Below are 19,961 nucleotides of genomic sequence, written 5' to 3' on the forward strand. Positions count from 1 at the left end.
GTCTATATTCACAGGTGTGGTCTCTCAGCTTCTGGCTCCTGCTACATTCCTGATGATTTACATCCAAGCCTCCCTGTTGTGATGGACTCGTCCCTCTGAAACCATAAGCCCAAATGACTCTTCTCTAAGTTGCTTTGGTCATGGTGTTTAACCACAGCCAGAGAAATGGAACCAAGACATTTCCTTACATTTTCTTCTGTAAGTTTCGGAGTTGCAGGTCTTATACTTAGGTCTTTGATGCATTCGAAGTAGATTTTTGTGCAGGGTAAGAGAGAAGACTGTCCAGTTTTCCCATCACCATTTGTTGGAAGTGTTACCTTTTCTCTGATCTGTCTTTTTCCATCTTTGTCAAGGACCAGGTGGCTGTAGCTACAAGGATTTGTAACTGGTCCTGCACAGTGTTTCTCAGATTTACGTGTTGGTGTTTGCACCAGTCCCAGGCACATAACGGAAGCCAGCTGTGGTGATACACCAAGAAATACTCTTTTAATCTTTTGTACTCACACAGGGATTTTAATGTATTTTATGTTTCCGTGAAGAACTACCTCGGGATTCTGATATTGCTTTTGATAAGATAGCTATTTTCTCGGTATTGATTCGCCCAATCAGTGATCCTGGAAAGTCCTTTCATCTTCTAGTGTCTTCTCCTATTTTTTCCTTTGGTGTTTTAAAGTCTTCATTATTTTTCACACTGGGATAGGTTTACTCCAAGGTGATTTGTTTGTTTTCCATCTCCCAGCCTGTTTCTTAGTCTGCAAGCAGAAGGTGAGGGCCACAGCTGATCACAGGACAGCTGATGGATGAGAGAGGTTTGCAGCAATAAGAGCTGCCCTTCATTTCCTTTATTTTTCTGTCTTCTAACGTGATCTTCCTGAAACCTTTCTAACAGCAAACTTGAGGGTTGATTGTTTCAAGCACTTCCTTCGCTTTGTTCTTTGTTTCTTGTCCATTTCACGATCAGAACTGGAGATTAGCATTTAACGACAACAGGCGGCAAGGCACAGGAGACAATGCAGGGATTAGTCCTGATAGCTAGATAAAGCTGCCGCTATCTCCCTGCCTTCAGAGGATGACTCGGGCATTTGTGCATCTAAATGAGGTGTCCATCGGTTGTGATGGATAGAGTCAGCCCACAGGAGAGTCCAGGGAGCCCGGTTTCCTCTTCCCCTTCAATGGTGCTCAGAGGCCTGCGTTAGGACCTCAAGTGGGAGGGGTGTGTCCCCCAGGCCTAAGGGAGACAAACTTTGTGTTAGGGTTCTCCAGGGATAAGGAGAGTCTGTTATTAGTTTTGTCCTGCAACATGTGCGCAATAATTGTGTGTGTGTACCTAGGCATGTGTGTGCATGCGTGCGTACATGTGTGTGTGCGTGTGTGTGTATTTAGAGGACACTGCAGATAAAAATAAATGCCGGAAATATTTGCTTTGAGGCTACGATGGCCTCCAGCGAAGGCTCCTCAACACTGAGCATCTCTGCCTGCCTGCGCATCTCTCACTTCTCTCTCTAGCGTCTGCTAACCTCCAGCTATGGGAATGACGTCACTCCATCTCTTCTAGGACTCTTGGTCTATTCCAAGGTTATTGCCAAGACCTTACATGGGTAGAGGTTAGGAGAAGGGAGGGGGAATTAAAGAGAATAGGAGCGGAGGGCATGAGAGTTAGACCTCGAGGATGAAGAAACAGGCTCATTTTCAGGTTGTGAGATCCTCGGGTAGCAGTGACTAGAGACACTGGGAGCTCCAGCTCGGCAAGCAGGAAGACAGCCTGAGACATGGCTACCAGAGGCCGGGCAAGTGCCTGGAAGTTTATGTTCCTGCCTGTCAGAGCCAGCCCTTTGTTCACCGTGGGAGAGGAGTCCTGCAGAAGAAAAGCTTACGGTGGAGATGAGAAAGAGCCGGGGGCCTGGAGTCACGGCCCAGGGACAGGGGCATCTGGGACCTCCCCACTCTCCCTGCATGACTGTCACTACACCAGACTGCAGCTGCTTAGTCACGCAAGGCTACATTGTGACAACCACATCACTGGGTGGCTTTGCTGAGGCTCCGGTGAAACAAGTGAGGATGTCTGGGATGTGCTGGGATGTGCTAGGTACTCACCAAATGGCCCCATCTGTCATCCTGGGTGTATGAGAGCATGAGATGACCCAGCGACAGGAACAGGCTGATGCCCCAGAGAAGCGTGAAGCGTGGCTGGTGCATCAGACCGAGCACGATTGAGCTAATCACTGCAACCTGTGCCAGCCACGGCAGACGTTCTTGGCATTTCCTCCTTTCTCTATGGCAAGCTCCCAATGGGGACTCTTTTCCCCATTCTACGGATGAGCAAACTGAGGCCGAATCTATTAACTTGTCTCAGTACTCTGCACTGGTGAGTGGCAGAGGCAGAAGTTAAAGCCAAACTGCCAGTGTTACTAGCTGCTCTTGTCTACCTTGTTCGGTCAAACTGACTGAGTCTCAGAGGTGGATATTCTAGAGCCAAGTCCTAGGGGAGGGCCATTGTCCAGTAGGTAGGGAGTTAGGGCCAGATCCGTCTGGGTCTGGATGACAGGTCTTGGTGACAGATATGCTGTGTTCAGGGGCCAGTCAACTCTCTAGCCTATGTTGCTGCACCTGGCCAGGACATGAGAATTAAACCTGACATCTTTATTCACTGCCAGGTACAACCCAGGTGCTCATGACACGTACTTCCTGGCCAGCCGCTGGCAGTCTCCCCACTGAGGCAAACAGTTGTGCTGCTGGGTAAAGAGACAAGCATGTTTTCTTCCACACTCAGAAATGCCCCTGTTCTGGGAGCTCTTTCTAGCTGTGCAGACCCTGTAGGCTGCTCATGGCGCGGTGGAGGGTTCCTGGGGGGCAGATGTGATCCCTCCCAGATACATCACAGCCGGGACTCTGAAGACTCCCCATGTTACTGCCAGAGGACGCGGAAAATCGAACAGCAACTCTTGGTTGTAAGGAAAAGGCAGCGCCTGGCATCAACTTGGGCAGGTGCCCAAGTCAACTGGCACCCTAAGACAAATGTGCACTCATCTCAGTGTGTGTGTGTGTGACCCAGCCAACATGGAGCTGAATGTTCCTTTTCCATAGACAAGAACTGTTCTGGGCACTCCAAGACATCCCTTGGTCCCTGTGTTTTGAGACAGCCTTCCTTGTCCTCGTATTTCTGTTTCTCCGACTCTCTGTCCTTTTTTATCTCCTTGTCTGAGAGCCTTTGTGGCTGTGCGTCTTTTTCTCTTTTCCTCTTGCTTTGTCTGCACTCTTCCTGTGTCTCAGCCATCGCCTGTTTCCATTCTCTGTCTGCTGACTTTCTCTCTGCCTTTCTATTTCACTCAGAGTCTCTCCATCTTTCTGTCTCTGCCTTTCCCCACCTTTGTCTCTGCTTTCCTGTGACACTCTTGGAAATGCTGAAAGTGGCCGAATTGGAAGTGACAAACAGCACTACACTGAGAATCCACCCCCAGACTGCGCACTTGCGTCCTCCCCCACATCCCATCACCAGCTATTGTGTCTCACTCAGGCCCAGGGAGTTGAGTGGAAGGGCCTGGGGGGTCTGAGCTCTGACTGCTTTGCCATTTCCCCATTGGCTCCTGGCAGCGTGTGCTGTGCTAGCAAGCGCAAGAGGGCTGAGCGACAGGGGGAGACTCTCATCCATAAAAGGGGGGAAAGGCTCCAGAACTGCCATTCTAAGGGGACTTGGTAGCCCTCACAGCTTCCTCTGTGGCACTTCTCTGAGCTAGAGTCAGGGTGCCTCCTGAATCTTGGATCGGCCACCCGACCACCCGACCAGCCAGAATACCAGGGACAAAGCAGTGTACAGGTAAGATCTGCAGGCAGCTCAGGCATTCTGGCTTGACGCATCTGCCCCTGACGCCAGGCAGAGGGACCCGTGGGAGCTTGGGCTGGGAGAAGTCAGGTTTGTTTCTGACTACTTAGCGCAGGAAGTCGTCCTTTCAAGGCTAGTTTACAAAAGCCAGGTCAGGAAGTCCTAAGAGCTGCCTGCCCTCTAGAACCCAAGCCCTGTACAGTCCTGACTTACACAGGTGCTAGCTGCGCCTCGGCTCTGCCACACAGCGGTCCCCATGCTAGTTTCCAGGGTCTGAGGAGACGGGGCAACCTGGGCGGAAGACCAAGAGGTTTCACTAATTAGCCGGATTTTAAAGGTTAACAGCCTCACCGGACTTAGAGAACAAGGACTAAAAACGTTAATGAGGTCCGGGACTCGGCATTTGCCAAGTGTGGAGCGGCACCATCACCGCGTAAACAAGTGCCGTCCGTCTTTTTTATTCTTTCTAATTCATGTTTAATCGCTGATGAGGTGCTAATTTGCTATGATTTTACTCCGAATGGAGGCTGTGGGAGCGTGGCTACTTACCCGAGCCGGCCGAGCAAAGCTCGCCAATTTTACTTTGAAAAGACTTGTTGCTTTCATGTAAATTACGCCGGAGGCGGCTAAGTTAGGCTGCAGGAAGCTCGCTTGGGGAAAGCCATGGGTTCTCTCATAGTAGTGCCCACATCCAAAGAAAGTATTATGGAACCCCAAAGTTTGACATTAGTAAAAAGCTGGCGAGCTTCAGAGAAGGTGGCTGGAGACCACTCCATGGCTGAACAGTAAATTCTGTGGCTTGTTACTTTCCCTGGGTGTTTTTTTTTTTTTTTTTGAGAACCTCTCAAGATTTACAAGTATCCCTTAATAAAGCCTCCAAGCTCTTTAGGTTATTGGCTCTGGTTTCAAGCACCCTCCCACAGACAGCGAACTCTCATTATCGCGCTTCTGCCAAGGGTTGGTGAAATAGACACCGTTCATCGTTCTAATCTGACAGGCATGGCTGTCAGGATCTGTAGCGAAACCTTTCCAAACGTCAATCCCTTTCCGTTCTTTCTCCTGGGGGCTTTCCTCCTGCACCCTGCTCACCTTCCTTCCCTGCACCCCTCACCAGTGCCTCATCCCACCCCACTCTGTCTTTTGTTCTGTTTTTGCAGGTCATTCTTCCCCAGGCTTTGAGATCTGTGCAGGGGAAGTCCTTGAAGCAGCCACAACGGGTGAGTTATGGTGCTGGTGTGTGTGTGTGTGTGTGTGTGTGTGTGTGTTTACCGACACACTCCTGAACCCATTGCTTTGTCCTCACTGTGCTAAGTATGCTGGGTGGCAGGCGACTCTCCTTGTCTCCCGGAGTAGCTGACAGCTAGGTTTGGGGTGTCCCAGAGCTCCCACAGCAGCTGTGTGGTAGGCTCCCCTGTTGTGCTGCAGCAGGCTGCTCAAGTGCTTCACTCTGGGGCGTTTGAGAAAGCACATGGAAGACTGTGAAAACTCACAGGATTCCCTGAGTGCTACTTTAAGAATTTTCCAGGTATTACCTGAGAGTGCGTGGCCACATCTGAGCCTAGGCTGAGTTTAAACCCCGTAGCCAGTCTTCCTTTGCTGGGTAATTTTGCAACAATTCTTTTCCTTTTCTGGGTTTTAATTTCCTCACCGATATAATGCAGATAATAATAATGTCCTTTCCTTCATATCTCCGTGAGGCTCCGAAGGGAGGCTGTATGCACCTGGTATTTGGTAGGCACTCAGTAAATGCTACCATGGCCATCTCTCTGCTGATTCAAAATGGCGGGCTTCAGAATGAGCCCCTCCCTTCCTTTTTTTATATGACATCTTCGGTCACCCCATTCCATGTACCGTGTGCTCTTCCAGGGAAATATGACTAAAAGTCAGATCTTTCTGGGGCCAGTGTTCCTCTCTGCACCCCTACAGATGACTTCATTTCTTTATCTGCCCTCCCCTGACAATGAAATCCCTCCCTGACATCTCATCACCGCTCCCGATATCCTGGCCCAACTTTTCTATATTTCATATCTTTCTTTTATTCCTTGAGGGGTCAGTCATCGCTGCTTTGGTTTCAATGCATATCTGAGGAAGGGCAGTCAGCAGGTGATTTCTTCCATCCACTTGCTCATCTCAGCTCCTAAGTGATTGGCAGATCTTAGGGGTCTGACACGGTGCTAAAACAACTTCACCAAGACAGAGCTGACCACAGTGGGAAGAGATAGTGACATCAGGCCGAGCTATGTCTCCAGGTCCTTTGCAGCCCAGCCTGGATCCTACTCCACGCCCCCACCAGAACTTCATACCTGAAGCAGGTGACATGCTCAGGAGTTTTCTCCTCACCCTATCTGCTTTGCCCCTCTTGCCAGAATGCTTGGCTACAGGTTGCAGACATACTCACCAGAGGTGTTGTGTCCGCGGCAGTGGCTTCACCTGCCTGTGTCCCCAGTCTTATTCCTGTAAGATTCAATTTAACTTGATAAGGGTTTCCTGAGCTGTTACTATGTAGCAGATTTGGGGGAGAGGCAGAATAGGACACTGGGGTTTACCTCCTTCTCCTTGCTTCCTCTCAGCCCCGTCCTCTCTTTCCCCAGCATCTGCACTGCCCCCACCCACTCGTGTCCCTTTACTCTGACTCTTCATCTCTCTCCTTGACCTCTCGTTCTCCGTTTTTCTTTCTCCTTATCCTACAAATGCACCAAACGACAATAAGGGAGACTCCATTACCAATCTGACAGCGGAGACACATTCCTTTAGAACTGCAGCTAATGATGTCACCGAGACTGTGACCATTGGGGCCTGGGCTGCAGGACCCGTATTTCTATTTGTCTCTGCTCAGCAAATGTGGTGACCTTTGGGTAAGGCCTGGCCCTATGTCCGAGCTTTGATACTTGCTGAACAAAAGGTTGGCTCATTTTCTGCTCAGAACTAAAGCCATTCTGCAAACTGGTTGCCCCTCCTCTATTAGTGAGCATTTCTCAATAAGGGGCATCCTCCAGTTTCAGAGCCTTTTGTTGACAGCCCCTTAGGAACTCACAAAAATGAACTTGCTACTTTCCAGTAAGGTGAAAAGTTCTAGAGTGGTTTCATCTTCAGGAGTGTGACAGGAGTGTGACAGTCTGGGGGTTAGCCCACAGGACATGCCATGTGTCCTTACTCCTCTGGGCAGTGGGTGCAGTCGGTGGATTAATGCCATGCCTCGTTCCCATCTCTCTGAATCACTGCATTCCCACCTAGAAAGTGGGACCGATAGCCCAGATCACAGATGCAGGTGATTCATACCAAAGATATAAAGCATTTGGCCTCCAGGTGGAGGATGCTACAGATTCCAGTCCTGCCACCAGGGCAATTCTCCTCTGAAGCCTGAGCCTATACTGATAGCCTGCCTTGAGGGGCCATCTGGAGGCATCTGGCCCAGAGCAGTGGCTCACAGTCTGTTAGATTCCAAGGTGGCTGTCACCGGAGGGTCACAGAAACATTGACGTGTGTCAAGGTGGGTGTGAGAGCTGGAGCTCTCCTGACTCATTGTATGACCTTAAGCAAGTGACTTCATTCTTCCCTCTTCCTATTTCCTCTTCCTCCAAATAGGCATAATCATATGCATACATTGCTCCCAGAGATAATTGTGATGTTAAATCATGCTATTATTATTCCTCCCTGGCTTTTCAAATAAAAATGCTTGTTACCTCTGGAGCCCCAGCTGACTACAGTAGAAATATCTCAAAGCTAGGTAGAGGACAAAAAATTAAATCAAAACAAAACCCACTCTTTCAAGGAACTCTGGATCAAGAGGGGAAAGAGTTCCTACTGTGTGCTGGTCCTTTAACAACATTCACAGAGGCCCATGGAGAGAGGGTGCTGGGCTGATGGGCCCATGGTTTTACCTTCCAAGGAATAGCGAAGGTCCAGGTGAGTGGTGACTTTGAATATATTCTGCCACCAGCAATGGCTCTGAACTTGTAGGGTGTGGGTACAATCTGCCTCTACTGTAGTAAACCTTTCTGGTCTTCTGCCAGGACATGGCTACCTTGTTATTAGATAACATGTCCACATGTCTGGAGACCCAGGAAAATGAGCTGAAACCTGTCAGATTTGTCTAGGTCAATGAGGCAGGAGCAGCACACGACCTTGGTGAAGGGTCAGATAGTAAACACCCTCGTCTTTGTGGGCCACCGAGTCTTTGCTTCAGCAGTTAACGATGCTCTTGTGGCACGGAGACACCTGTGGATGGCTGTTGGTGGGGCCGGGGTTCTCGCAGAAACCCATAGAACATGTCTGTGGATGGGAAGAAACAATTTAGATCTTGTGATTATGGTGGAGGATAGGCACACCCCATGCCTCCACCTGCCTTCCGCCCATCCCCCTAAAGGCTGCTGTTACACGGGCCCTAAGTGTGGCCAAGGACACATTCATTTCATGAGGTGCTAGTGTAGAGGATTCATTTGGACTCCAGCCTGCCTTCCCCTAGGCCACTGTTGGGTCTTGCCTCATGCCTGCCCTTCTAGTTCTCGATCCATGAAAGGCTAAAGCCACTTTTCTCCTCAGTTTACCCAAGATGCTGTGCAGTACCTAACTTCCAAGTTCTGTCCATCATAGACAGCACAGATGGATTCCCCAATGCAAAGCTGGGAATCTCCCTGCCCCACCTTAACTCCAGAGCCACCTGACATTGCTCAGCAATCTGTTTATCTTTTAAAGGTGTCAAACAAAACAAAACAAGAAAACCCCAGCTCGTATCTCAAAGGGAGCAAGAGAAAGTTTATTCTGGAGCCTGGGAACACAGATGGAAACTCCATGTTCTGACATGGAAGCAGTTCTGGGACATTTTATAGTTTCACAGAACAAAGAAAGTCACAAGTCAGGGCAAGTTTAAAATACACGGGTGGGTGTATCAGAGAGGCGGGTGCAGAAGATGGCAGAAGCTTTTCTGCAGGCCCAAGATGCCACCTGATGACATCCTTAGCTTTTGGGTTGGAAGCCAGTGCATCTACTAAGACAGTAGATTGTAAAGGCTTATCTTTTAGTCACAGGGCATTATGTCTGACACAGAAGTGGGCAAGGGTTGGTTGTTCTGGGGGCTGACGCCAGCCCAAGATAAGGCAACTAGCCTCTGCACCTGCGGCGGTCGTCTCTCCACAGGGCTGGGCTTCTCATCAGTTCATTAGTCTCTGCAAATGCAGCTTCTCTTCAGGAGTTGGTGTCCACAAAGAGGGGGGAAGAAGATGGGGGTGAGGGGCTCAAGGCCAGTGTGTAAAGACACATTCAGCCTCAGGGATCAAATTGCCAAGAGAGCTCAGACAATGAACTTCCCTTCTCCTAAAAACATCTATGAGCATGACCCCCAGGGGTTCTGAACTAATATGCATATGCCTGGTACATTGTGGGCTCCTGGGAGGTAAAGGCTGTTATAGGATCAATATGATCATGAGGGGCACCAGCTCCCCCTCCCACATACCAGGTCCCATGCAGGACAGAGAATATGTTCAGCCAGCCATCTTTTCCCTTGGCTTGTATTCCACATAAGACCAGACCATCCCTTTATACTTTATTTAAAGTGCCCGATGTGTGCCAGGCATAGGTTTAGTGTGCCTACATGGTCTCTTACCTGATGGCTAAACAACCCCCAAAACCTTTGTTATTAGCCCCACTGTCTAGTGAAGGAAATTTTCTCCAAGTGGTGGTAAGTGGCTAGCTGGAGTCTGCGCTCTGCTCTCCTACTGAGCAGACTCAGTGGCCTGCGGCGGGATTGGAGGGGCCACCTTCTCAAGACCATCAAACCCCTCTCATCTCAAGTTGCTTTCCCAAGCTGTTTGAGTCAGCCTTCCAAGTGTGGCAGAGACAAGTGTTTATTAGGTGCTCTGCAGGGACAGTGGGGACTGGTCTGTGTGTATGTACCCCTATGACTAGGACCAAAGTGAGATGCAAGTCCAATGCCTCAAAGGCTTTTGACTTTTTTCCAAACAAGTTGGAAATAAATGTTCCCCCCCCCCCCCGGAAAACTCCCAGCTTTAAAATGTCTGTTTATTCAATCAACAAACTTGTATGGAATTCCTGGTCTCATCTGAGTCCTGGGTGGTGCTCTGGGAACCATTCTTCTATCATTCATCCACCCATCTGTTCATCCATTCATCTGTCCATCCATCCATCTGTCCATTCATCCATCATCCATCCATCCTCCCATCTGTTCATCCATCCATCCATCCATCCATCCATCCATCCATCTGTTCATCCATCCATCTGTCCATCCATCTATCCATCCGTCTGTCCATCCATTCATCTGTCCATCCATCCATCTGTTCATCCATCCATCTGTCCATCTATCTGTCCATCCATCCATCCATCCGTCCGTCCGTCCGTCCGTCCATCCGTCCATCCGTCCATCCGTCCATCCGTCCATCCATCCATCCATCCATCCATCCATCTGCTCATCCATCCATCCATCCATCCGTCCATCCATCCATCCGTCCATCTGTTCATCCATCCATCCATCTGTTCATCCATCCATCCGTCCACCCATCTGTTCATCCATCCACCCATCTGCTCATCCATCCATCCATCCATCCATCCATCCATCCATCCATCCATCCATCCATCCATCTGTTCATCCATCCGTCCATCTGTTCATCCATCCATCTGTCCACCCATCTGTCCATCCATCCATCCATCCATCCATCCATCCATCCATCCATCCATCCATCTGTTCATCTATCCATCCATCCATGCATGCATGCATCAATCACAGAAACTTTTCTGGTCCTCTCATGATGTTTCAAACAAATGCAAACTATAGCTAGGCCCATGAGTCTGGCACAAACTGGCCCCTGCCCCTTCTTGGCATTTAGTTCTCCAGTTTCTCTTTGATGTATTTTTCTCAACTGTGGCCTCCCTGTCATGGTCAAGCATATCACACGCACTCATACTGCGGGAACTTTGCAATTACAAAATCCCCTCTTGTGTCAGACTCAGATAAGATGTAACTATGTGCTGGGGCTAGCATGGGTGGCTGCAGGAGCTCCAAGGAGAGATCATGTCCAGACAGACTTCCTGGAGGTGATTCCTAAGGCTGAGTTCTAAAGAGTGAGAGTTAGTTAGGTCAAAGATAATAGGAACAGGTGACAGGTGTTTGGACAAAGGGAATTCTGAATGCAAGGGCTGGAGATAGTATGCATTGGCCCTTGGTTATAGAGCTGGGGAAAATATTGTTTCAGCCTTATGGGGTTGTCTCAAGGATTTCCTCACATTAAGCTATGTTCAGGATGGAGCACAGAAATGCAAGCTCACTATGTCAGGAAGGCTGCTGGGTATAGGCAGAAAGAGTCAGACCTCTGGGAGGCATTATGGAGCCTGAGAGGCTGGAGCAGAACTGGGTCAGATGAGAGTGTCCAGAGAGTCCCTGGCTACCATGGAGATTGTGTCTAGGGGGATACCAATTTTGTATAGAGAGTTCGAAATTGGGTCTATTTTAGAGCTTGGTGCTTTTGGAAGTCTCCCAACAGGTGTTAGAGACTGACACTGGATCACCAGTGGTTTCATTTGCTCAAATATTATAATGGGTTAGGTCAGGTATTATTAGTATCAGAAAAACAACACACACACACCAAAAACCAAAACAAGCCCCTCCCCCCACAACCATGAACCTTTTATTTTGTCTGCATGTAAATGGAACATTTGCTTGCCCAGACCTCTGATTTTCTCCTCTGATAGAGCAGGGGACAAACCGGAGGGATGTGGAGACTCATAGGGTACATGAGCATAGCTCTTTGAGTTTTCTGCTCTGAGCTTCCCTGTGCCAGCAGCAGTTGAGCCCAGTCTCAGGAGAAGCACATGGACCTGCAGTCCAGCCTACAGTTGCATAGAACTTCGGACAAACTACCAAGCTCCTGACACCAGTTTCTGCTTCTCTAAAGTGGGCCAGTCACGCCCACCCCTCAGTGAGTGGGTAGATGAGGCTTGGGCTAGAGTCAGGGCTCTGCGAATTGTTTCTGGGACTCATGGAAGACTTAGCTGTTGGTGACTAAACCTGTTCTAGAAACTGTAATTATTAGCTGGAGAGAATCAACAGAGTGGGCCCTGCACCCCAGCTCCCTGCACCAGAAGCGCCCCCAGAGGGGCTTAGGGCAGGAGAAGCTCAGTGATGGCAACTGAGACAATGGTCAGGAAGGCTCTGGTCGCGGAGTCTACTGTGTGCTTCGAGAGAGGACACCTGTTCTGGAATGTGTTCCGATGTTTGGGCTCATGAGTGGAACCTTTGAAGCCCCTGGACATCAGAAGAGAAAGAGCAGTTTGCAGGAGGAGAGCAGACAGTGTCTCTTTTCTTGGAGACAGTAGGTCAGGATGTCTATGTGGGGAAGAGAGTAAAACCCCCCAGCTGGCCAGCTAAGGGTCTCTGGGGCCTCACAGTTTGGCTTGCAGGAACTACATGGTGAAAAGTTGACTGACGAGGCCAGAGTGCTGGGTCAGTGGTTAGGGGTGAACACTGAATTTGCAAAGGACCCCAAACTGGTATGGGATTGTTTTGTGACTTACATCATCACCAGTTAGGTTCTCAGCACCCATGCCAGGCAACTCACAGCTGCCTGTCACATCAGCTCTGGGGGATCCAGGGCACCCTCTTCTGGCCTCCAAAGGTACCTGAAATATATATACCCCACCTGATATTGACATATAGTTAAAAATAAAACTCCTTTAAAAATTGACTGTGAGGGGGACAACTTTAATTTTTTTACCTCAATTGAAATATAATTACATGATTGTCCTCTTTCCTGTCCTCCCTCCAGTCTTTCTAATGCCCATATTTCCCCTCTCAAAAGGGACAGTTATAATAAGCTTTCTCATAATCCATCACTCCACTGGTCAAGCACTTACTAAGGGCCTATGTACTGGCTGGAGTTTTAAATGCTGGGATAAGAAGCTAAGACAGCTAAAGTCAGTGCCTTCGAGAGCTGACGTTCTAGTTGGGGGAAATGGTAAAGGCGGATTCCTCAGCCAGTGTGAGCCTTCTGGTCCTGTGTCATTTAGTTTAGTTAACACAGAGGCAGTCTTGTGAAAACCTGAGGTCAGAGAGCTTCAGACAGGAAGAAAACAAACAAGGGCACTGAGACAGGAACAAACTTAGCCTTTCTGAGGCCCACAAGCAAGTACTGCCAAGAGGACAAGAGATAGTCTCTCTGTTCAGTGTGTGTGTGTGTGTGTGTGTGTGTGTGTGCCTGAAAGGGCGGAGTGCTTGCACGGCTAGTTAGGGGGTGCACTATGGTGATGGAGAGGGTACAAGTTACTGGCAGATGAGACCTAATCAAGGAAGGAAGAGGTAAAAGGAGGGAGAAAGCTCTCCAGGAAGAAAAATCAGCATGTGCAAGGCCAGGAGGTGAGAGAGAAGATCCCAGACCTCACTGCTGGGGTTAGGGGTGGGATCAGACAGAAAGTGCCTGACAGTGAGGCAGAGGCTGAGGCTTTACTTCACTTTGTGGGTTCCTTCTCCGAATTACTACGCCGAGAAGGGTATTTCATGCTCCAATCTGAGAAGCTGAGGAGGGAGGCCAGTGTGAAGAGGGGTGAAGGGGAGCTCTGGTCCGAGTGAGGAGCAGCGCTAAGGGGAAAAGGGCGAGCTCCAGAGAACTTGCAAAAACCAGTAAGAAGAGGAGTGTAAGTCAGTCATACGATGCTTGTGTACCATGTGTGAGGCCCTTGGTTCCATCCCCAGCACCAGAGAGGGAGGGAAAGAGAGACAGAGACAGAGAGTGAGACTAGGAGACAGAGAAAAGGAAAGGAGGGGGGGGAGAGACAGAGAGAGACAGAGACAGAGATCACTCCAGCTTGGGGACTCAGGTCATAACTGTACACCTTCTGGTTGGTGATAACCTAAGTGTGTCTTGCAGTTGGACAGACCCAATCGAGCCCTGACTCCCCAGCTTCCTAGCTGTGTGGAACCATTTTCCTGTGCCTCAGCTTCCCCACCTGTCCAGTGAAAACTACAGCACAGCCTGCCTTGCAGAGCTGCTGCGTGAATTGTGAACAGAGAAAAGATCCCAACGGCAGCGATTACTCAGCCCTCCCGTCAGCCCTTACTCCGTGGCCTTGACTCCCACTTTCCCTCCCCAGCTTCTGTGTCCTTGACTACTCGACAGGAAGGGGAACGCCAGCCCGCCTCGTGCTGCTCCTACACAGAGACGTGAGTAAGAGACGTGGCCTTGTCAGCTCAGGACAACTTCACCATCTTGTCCTTCTCCCTCTCCAGCAAAAGAGTGAGGCAGAATGGCGTGGTCTGTGCTGATGCTGGCGGCTTGCCTCCTGGCAGTGGTGCCCTCCGACGATGCAGCGGACTGCCTGTCCCTGTGCTCCCTGTGTGCAGTGAGGCCTCAGGACGGGCCCCACCCCATCAACCCCCTGGTAGGTCTCAGCAAGGCTTCTCCATACCATTTTATTTGTGGGTGGAACCCAGGGACACATCTGGGAAGCTGCTGAGTCTGCTGCACCTACCGCATCGTTCATGGCTTCTCCTGCCCTCCAGTCAGGTGGGGATCAGGGTCTGCTGCTGTCTAGTTCCCATTGCAGTCCAGACTTCATCACCATGGCTCCCCCAGGCCTGCACACAGACCATGTTTCCAGGCAGCCAAGTGCTTGGCAACAGGGTGTAGACCATTTGGGTGCTCGGTGTGCTGTCTGCAGCACTGGGTACACATTCCGAGGCTTCTGTTTCTCACTGATAGTCACCTCAAAATTTGGTCATCCCTGTCAGGATGAGATTGGTGGGCTTGGAGCCTCCGCCCCTCTCTATGCCCCATCTGTTGGTGTTGCTCTGGGTCACCCTCCCCCACACACCACATCTGCACTGCAGGTGGACTGCAGCCGAGTTGGCTGTACAGTGGTGGACAACACACAAGCTTGGATTCTGGCCCTTTCTAGCCCCCTTACTCTGAAACTGTTTTCCGAGTCTCACTCTCCTCATCTACAAACTGAGAGTGATTCTCTGAGATCATGATGATGATAAGTGTTTACTCTCTGAGTCTAGTCTATATCCGTTGAGCCGCGCAGTGTGTCCTGCTCACTGTGGGAAAGCAATGTGGCCACAGACCTTCAGAATTCAATTCCCAGCATTGCCCACTACTGCCACTACCATTATAGTCAAGGTGACTGAGTGCTCCCTACAGCACTATGAAGTAGATCCTATGATCCTCCCAGGACACACCCGCAGGTGTATGGAACCCTCCCATTCCCTATGCGCATCTTTCCTGCGATTCTGAACCTCTGTCTCTAAAGTGTTAGCAGTCCCCTCCACTTCTGGTAGAGAACTACACCCTTTGGAAGAGGGAAGGCATATGTGCAGGGCAATCTTGCTTCTCCTTTAGGCATTTCCACCCTTGCCTCTGTGCCTTTGGGATAAGTCTGATTTCTCACCTCTCACATGATGACAGTCTTTTGGTGTCATTACTTCTGTGCTCTTTGGGATCCTTTCAGATTTGCTCCCTGGAATGCCAGGACCTGGTGCCACCATCAGAGGAGTGGGAGAGATGCCAGCGCTATTTGTCTTTTTTCGCCGCCTCTGCCTTTGGGCTCCCAGGCAAGGATGACGTGGATAACGAGGTTGCTTTGGAAGAAGGGTACAGTGCACTGGCCAAGCTCTTGGAGCCCCTCCTGAAGGAGCTGGAGAAAAAGCAATTCCTCACCAGCGTCTCAGAGGAAAACCTCAGGGCTCTCTCGGGCAGGTTTGGGGATGGAAAGGAGTCTGAGCTGCTGGTGGGTGCCGAGCGGATGAATGACGGAGCCACGCAGACTGACGCACTGCATTTCAACGAGGAGGGCTTGAGGAAACAGGACAAACGCTATGGCGGCTTTTTGCGCAAATACCCCAAGAGGAGCTCAGAGATGGCCGGGGACGAGGATGGGGGCCAGGATGGGGAGCCGGTAGGGCATGAGGACCTATACAAACGCTACGGGGGCTTCCTGCGTCGCATTCGGCCCAAACTGAAGTGGGACAACCAGAAGCGCTATGGCGGCTTCCTTCGGCGTCAGTTCAAGGTGGTGACTCGGTCCCAGGAAAACCCTGATACCTATTCTGAAGATCTAGATGTTTGATGCGTAACATTTCCCCACCAGGGAGTTGGGTCAAGAGTCCCCCCCCCCACACCTCTTCCTGTACTAGAGGCCATCTCTTCACCCCTTTGTGCTTGCCCCACCCCTTACTCCATTCAACATTCACATGGAAACATCTAAGCACAACCCACCCCTGTTCTGCCTGTGAGTGAGTGCAGCATTTGTTTGCAGTCAGTGACAGAGAAGAGCGGCAGTCCCTGGCCAGTAGGTCCCATGTCGGGCTCAAACCTGTAGGCCTCTATCCCCATCAGTGGTGGTTTTTGACACCAACCCAACCACGCTGTCCCTATGACATCCCCCACCCCAGAATCCAGGGAAGACTCGTTCTTCATACCTACCAATCTGTGATCCCCAAACTTCACTGATCACGAGCTCCTCTCAGAAGAAAAATGAGCATTCCCTGACAGTGTGCATGCATGAGACAAAGTAGAAACTTAAAACAAGATATATGGAAATCCTAACCGCATTTTCAACATTAGGGGCTCTTTTAATTTCCCTGCTCTGGAGGCCACGGGTTAAATGAAAAGCCTTTTCGGTAGCAGGGATTACGACCCCAGTGAGGCCAGGCCTCTAATGGCTAAATGCTCAGTCTGAGCATCCAGAGTTCTCGTGACTTCAAGCGTGTCTCGGGAAATGCCTGCTCCTAGGCCCTGGGTTAGGGTAGTGCCTTTCCCCTGCTGCTCATGCCGAAAAGCCATGAGCTTGTAAAGGCTGAGACGGTAAGAGGGGAGCAAAGCAAACCAATTTGTTCTGTGCAACAAATTCAGAATTCGGGCCAGTTCCCACAGCCCTCATTAAAAAGGATCAGTATCACACTTCTGCCCCATGAGGAACTGAAGCGGAGTGGAGCCGAGGAGGCTGAGCGCAGCTGTGTTCTGCGGGAGCTGAGTTGGCTGCGGGAGTCCGAGCCATTTGGCTGAGTCATTTGGCCCAGCATACGCACTGGCGCTGGGAAAGGGGATCCAGATGCTGCAGCTGAAGGAGCGACTGTCCCACCTCAACACTACAGTGAGCCCTATTTCCTATGTCTCCAAGTAAACAATTGAGCGTTTGAGATCAGCTGGAACCCCTTGATTCCTATAACCCAGAGTCAGACGCACGGTCCTCCTCAGTTTCAATTCGCCCCAGCATCAGGCAAATGTTGATATGGGTAGGTTAGGGAGATGGGGCTGGATAGGAGAGGAAACAGACTGGATTTGCATTTTTGCATTAGATGTCGTGAGTGGTCCCTCTCCACGCATAGGCCATAGCCTGTAGAGCCCTTTGTGTGTTCTGAAATCTGTAGATTGTGTTGGGATGACTTTATGTGCTGCTCAAACATCACATTTATCCAACTTACTTGGAATACGTGAGTCCTTAATAGGCCTGTGTAATTCCCTACTTCTCTGGTATAATAAATAAGATTATGCTGATGACTTGGTGTGTTTGCCTGAACAGTAGTCTCCGGAGAAAGTGTAATGCATTATATATGCATATATGATGCGTATATACCCACATAAGTACACACATGTATAGCTGTATTAGAGGATTGAACCTGCTGCCTCATGCATGATTGGCAACACTCTTCCACTAAATTATAACTCCAGCCCCTATAGTCATATTACAAAACAAAGTGTGGAATAAAGAAAACGAGGAAGTGAGTGTGCCCCAGGCTCAATTCTGTAAATTGAATCTGGGTGACTTTGGGTAAGTCATTGACTCCTCTGGGCCTTTGCTGTTTTTCTGTCTTAGTAGCCACATCTGAATCTACTGCTATTTTAACTGTCCAAGGCCTACAGTCAGCATCCAGCTGTCAGACTGCCGCCCAGACGACATACAGCCTGGCACAATTTCCAGTCCTGCCTGCGCTGGCTTGGCCACAGTCACCAAATGTAATTTTAAAAAAAACTTATTTAACCTTATTTCATGTGCATTGGCATCAGATCCTCTGGAACTGGAGTTAAAGACAGTTGTGAGCTGCCATGTGAGTTCTGGGAATTGAATCTGGGTTCTCTAGAAGAGTACCCAGTGCTCTTAACCACTATGCTATCTCTCCAGTCTCCAAATGTAGTTTTTAATCTAAGTTGTTTTATTTACCAATAAAGACTCAGGAGTAAGATGTTAGGATAAAAATCTGCTAGATCAGAGAAACCAATAAGCAATCAGCTGACTTTCCTTTTTAGCCATAGACCCAGAGAGAGAGAGAGAGAGAGAGAGAGAGAGAGAAAGAGAAAGGGGGGTGAGAAAGAGAGAGAGAGAGCCTCTCCACACTGTCACAAACCAAAAAAATCGAGAATCTCTAAGTCCCTCCCTACTCCTTTCTGTGTCTCTCTATCCATCTAACCAGGTCCTCCGTACTCTCTATGGGCAATTCTTGTCAACTAGTCGCTGGCTCTGCCCCTGATCCAAGGTTAATTTTATTAACACAGTCCCAGAGTTTCATAGTACCATCAAATATCAGGCAACACTTCTTGTTTATATAAAATATAGACTAGTAGGACCTTGTTTATAATGCGGCTGAGAGGACAGATGAAATCATACTTTAAAAGTTCCCAGCGCTTAGTAGGTTCAGTAAACGAGAGTTTCCATCCCTGTGTGGTCTTCAGAAACAACAGTGAAGTTGGGCAATTCAGCACTAGAAAAGTAAGGACAGAGAGGTACTGCCCCCTTAGGGGCCTCTACCTGAGCTGGAAAACTGGAACAGGTCACAGAGACGTTCTTAACAAGAGTGGATGTGTTAGTGGCAGATAAGCGCCACCCTCTGCTAACCTGCCATCCTGAAGAGTGCAGACGAAGTGCCTTTAAAAGGGATGTGTCAGTGACTCAGCATCAGTAAATGTGGCTTCCATTGGAACACTTGGAACACTGGAACACACAGAAAGCACAGGGCCCCGGAGATGGGACACTCATTCTCTAGTGATTAAATGAGGCACTAATTGAAGGCCTACTGTGTTTGGAAGACCTGATGCAGAATGAACATGTGCTTTCTTCTTACAGTGTTATAGAAAGCCAATTTGTTTTTTTGGTTTTTCGAGACAGGGTTTCTCTGTAACTTTGGAGCCTGTCCTGGTACTAGCTCTTGTAGACCAGGCTGGCCTTGAACTCACAGAGATCCACCTGTCTCTTCCTCCCGAGTGCTGGAATTAAAGGCGTGCACCACCACTGCCCGGTCTGAAATCCAACTTTTGTTGTTTTGATTTTTATTGAGCTCTACATTTTTCTCTGCTTCTCCCCTCCCTGCCTCTCCCCATCCCCTTCAACCATCTCCTAAGGTCCCCATGCTCCCTGAAATCCAAATTTTGAAACTGTACTCAGAGAACTCAGCTTTATTCATGATTTTGCTAGCAGGCAATGTACCAATACCAAAGGCAGTGCTTTGTGTAAGTCTGGTTCCATCCTGAAGTTTCTTACAGCTTTTATAGTCTATATCGGGAGTGTTGAACACTCCAACCATCTGAGTGTGCTCTCTGGGTTCCGTGACCACTGACAGGAAGTGTCTACTGTAGTTCGGGCATGCCTTGGACTACATGAGTATTGGCATGTGGCATGGGCATTGCTGGGAGCTGTTAAGATGTTCTCACTCTAGGAAACAGGATTTTGATGTCTAACTGGACAACCGTGTCAACTGTTTCTTAAGACAGATTTACAGGCGTTTGCTTTTCCCAAGATAAGAGGAAGGGGATTCAGCCTAAGCAGGCAGATGCACAAAGAGCAGAACTCAGGAAAATTCTGACTCCTTCTGTCTCTGCTTAGCCCTACAGTTCTCAGGCTGTAACAGTGCATGGTAGCAGCTATGTTAGGTGCGCAGACTACTGAGCGCTTAGTATATATATTCCTCTTTCCTCCTTCAACAGGCTAGAGGTTCAGCAAGTAAGGAAAACTATGAAGCTAAAGTTAAAAATAGCAGCAATTGCCATAGAGAAAAGAATGGGGATTCAAAGTGAAGGTCAGTGGGTCTACCCAGACAATCCTTCTCTTAGGGAGATTTCTTTCTTGTTCGTCATGGGAAAAGGAAGTAGGAAGAAGCCTAAGTTTTAAATTCATTCTACCCGGCCACAGCCAGGTCCAAAGCAGA

General features: G+C 49.3%; 1 protein-coding gene across 1 annotated transcript; it reads left to right on the forward strand.

Moving 5' to 3' along the window:
* The first annotated feature begins 3,534 nt into the window (after positions 1-3,534).
* Positions 3,535-17,322, forward strand: Pdyn (prodynorphin). Its single transcript, XM_057781159.1, has 4 exons — positions 3,535-3,814; positions 4,978-5,037; positions 14,052-14,203; positions 15,272-17,322. The coding sequence occupies exons 3-4, from the start codon at positions 14,069-14,071 to the stop codon at positions 15,887-15,889; spliced, it is 753 nt and encodes a 250-aa protein (XP_057637142.1). The 5' UTR covers positions 3,535-3,814; positions 4,978-5,037; positions 14,052-14,068; the 3' UTR covers positions 15,890-17,322.
* The last annotated feature ends 2,639 nt before the right edge of the window (positions 17,323-19,961 follow it).

The sequence above is a fragment of the Chionomys nivalis genome, chromosome 9, assembly GCF_950005125.1.
Source record: "Chionomys nivalis chromosome 9, mChiNiv1.1, whole genome shotgun sequence".
Lineage (NCBI taxonomy): Eukaryota > Metazoa > Chordata > Mammalia > Rodentia > Cricetidae > Chionomys > Chionomys nivalis.

Excerpts from the sequence above, each read along its gene's own strand:
- Pdyn (XM_057781159.1), top strand. The coding sequence starts at position 14,069 with ATGGCGTGGTCTGTGCTGATGCTGGCGGCTTGCCTCCTGGCAGTGGTG. Across the intron at positions 14,204-15,271 it reads CCCACCCCATCAACCCCCTG|ATTTGCTCCCTGGAATGCCA; the intron begins GTAGGTCTCAGC and ends GGATCCTTTCAG.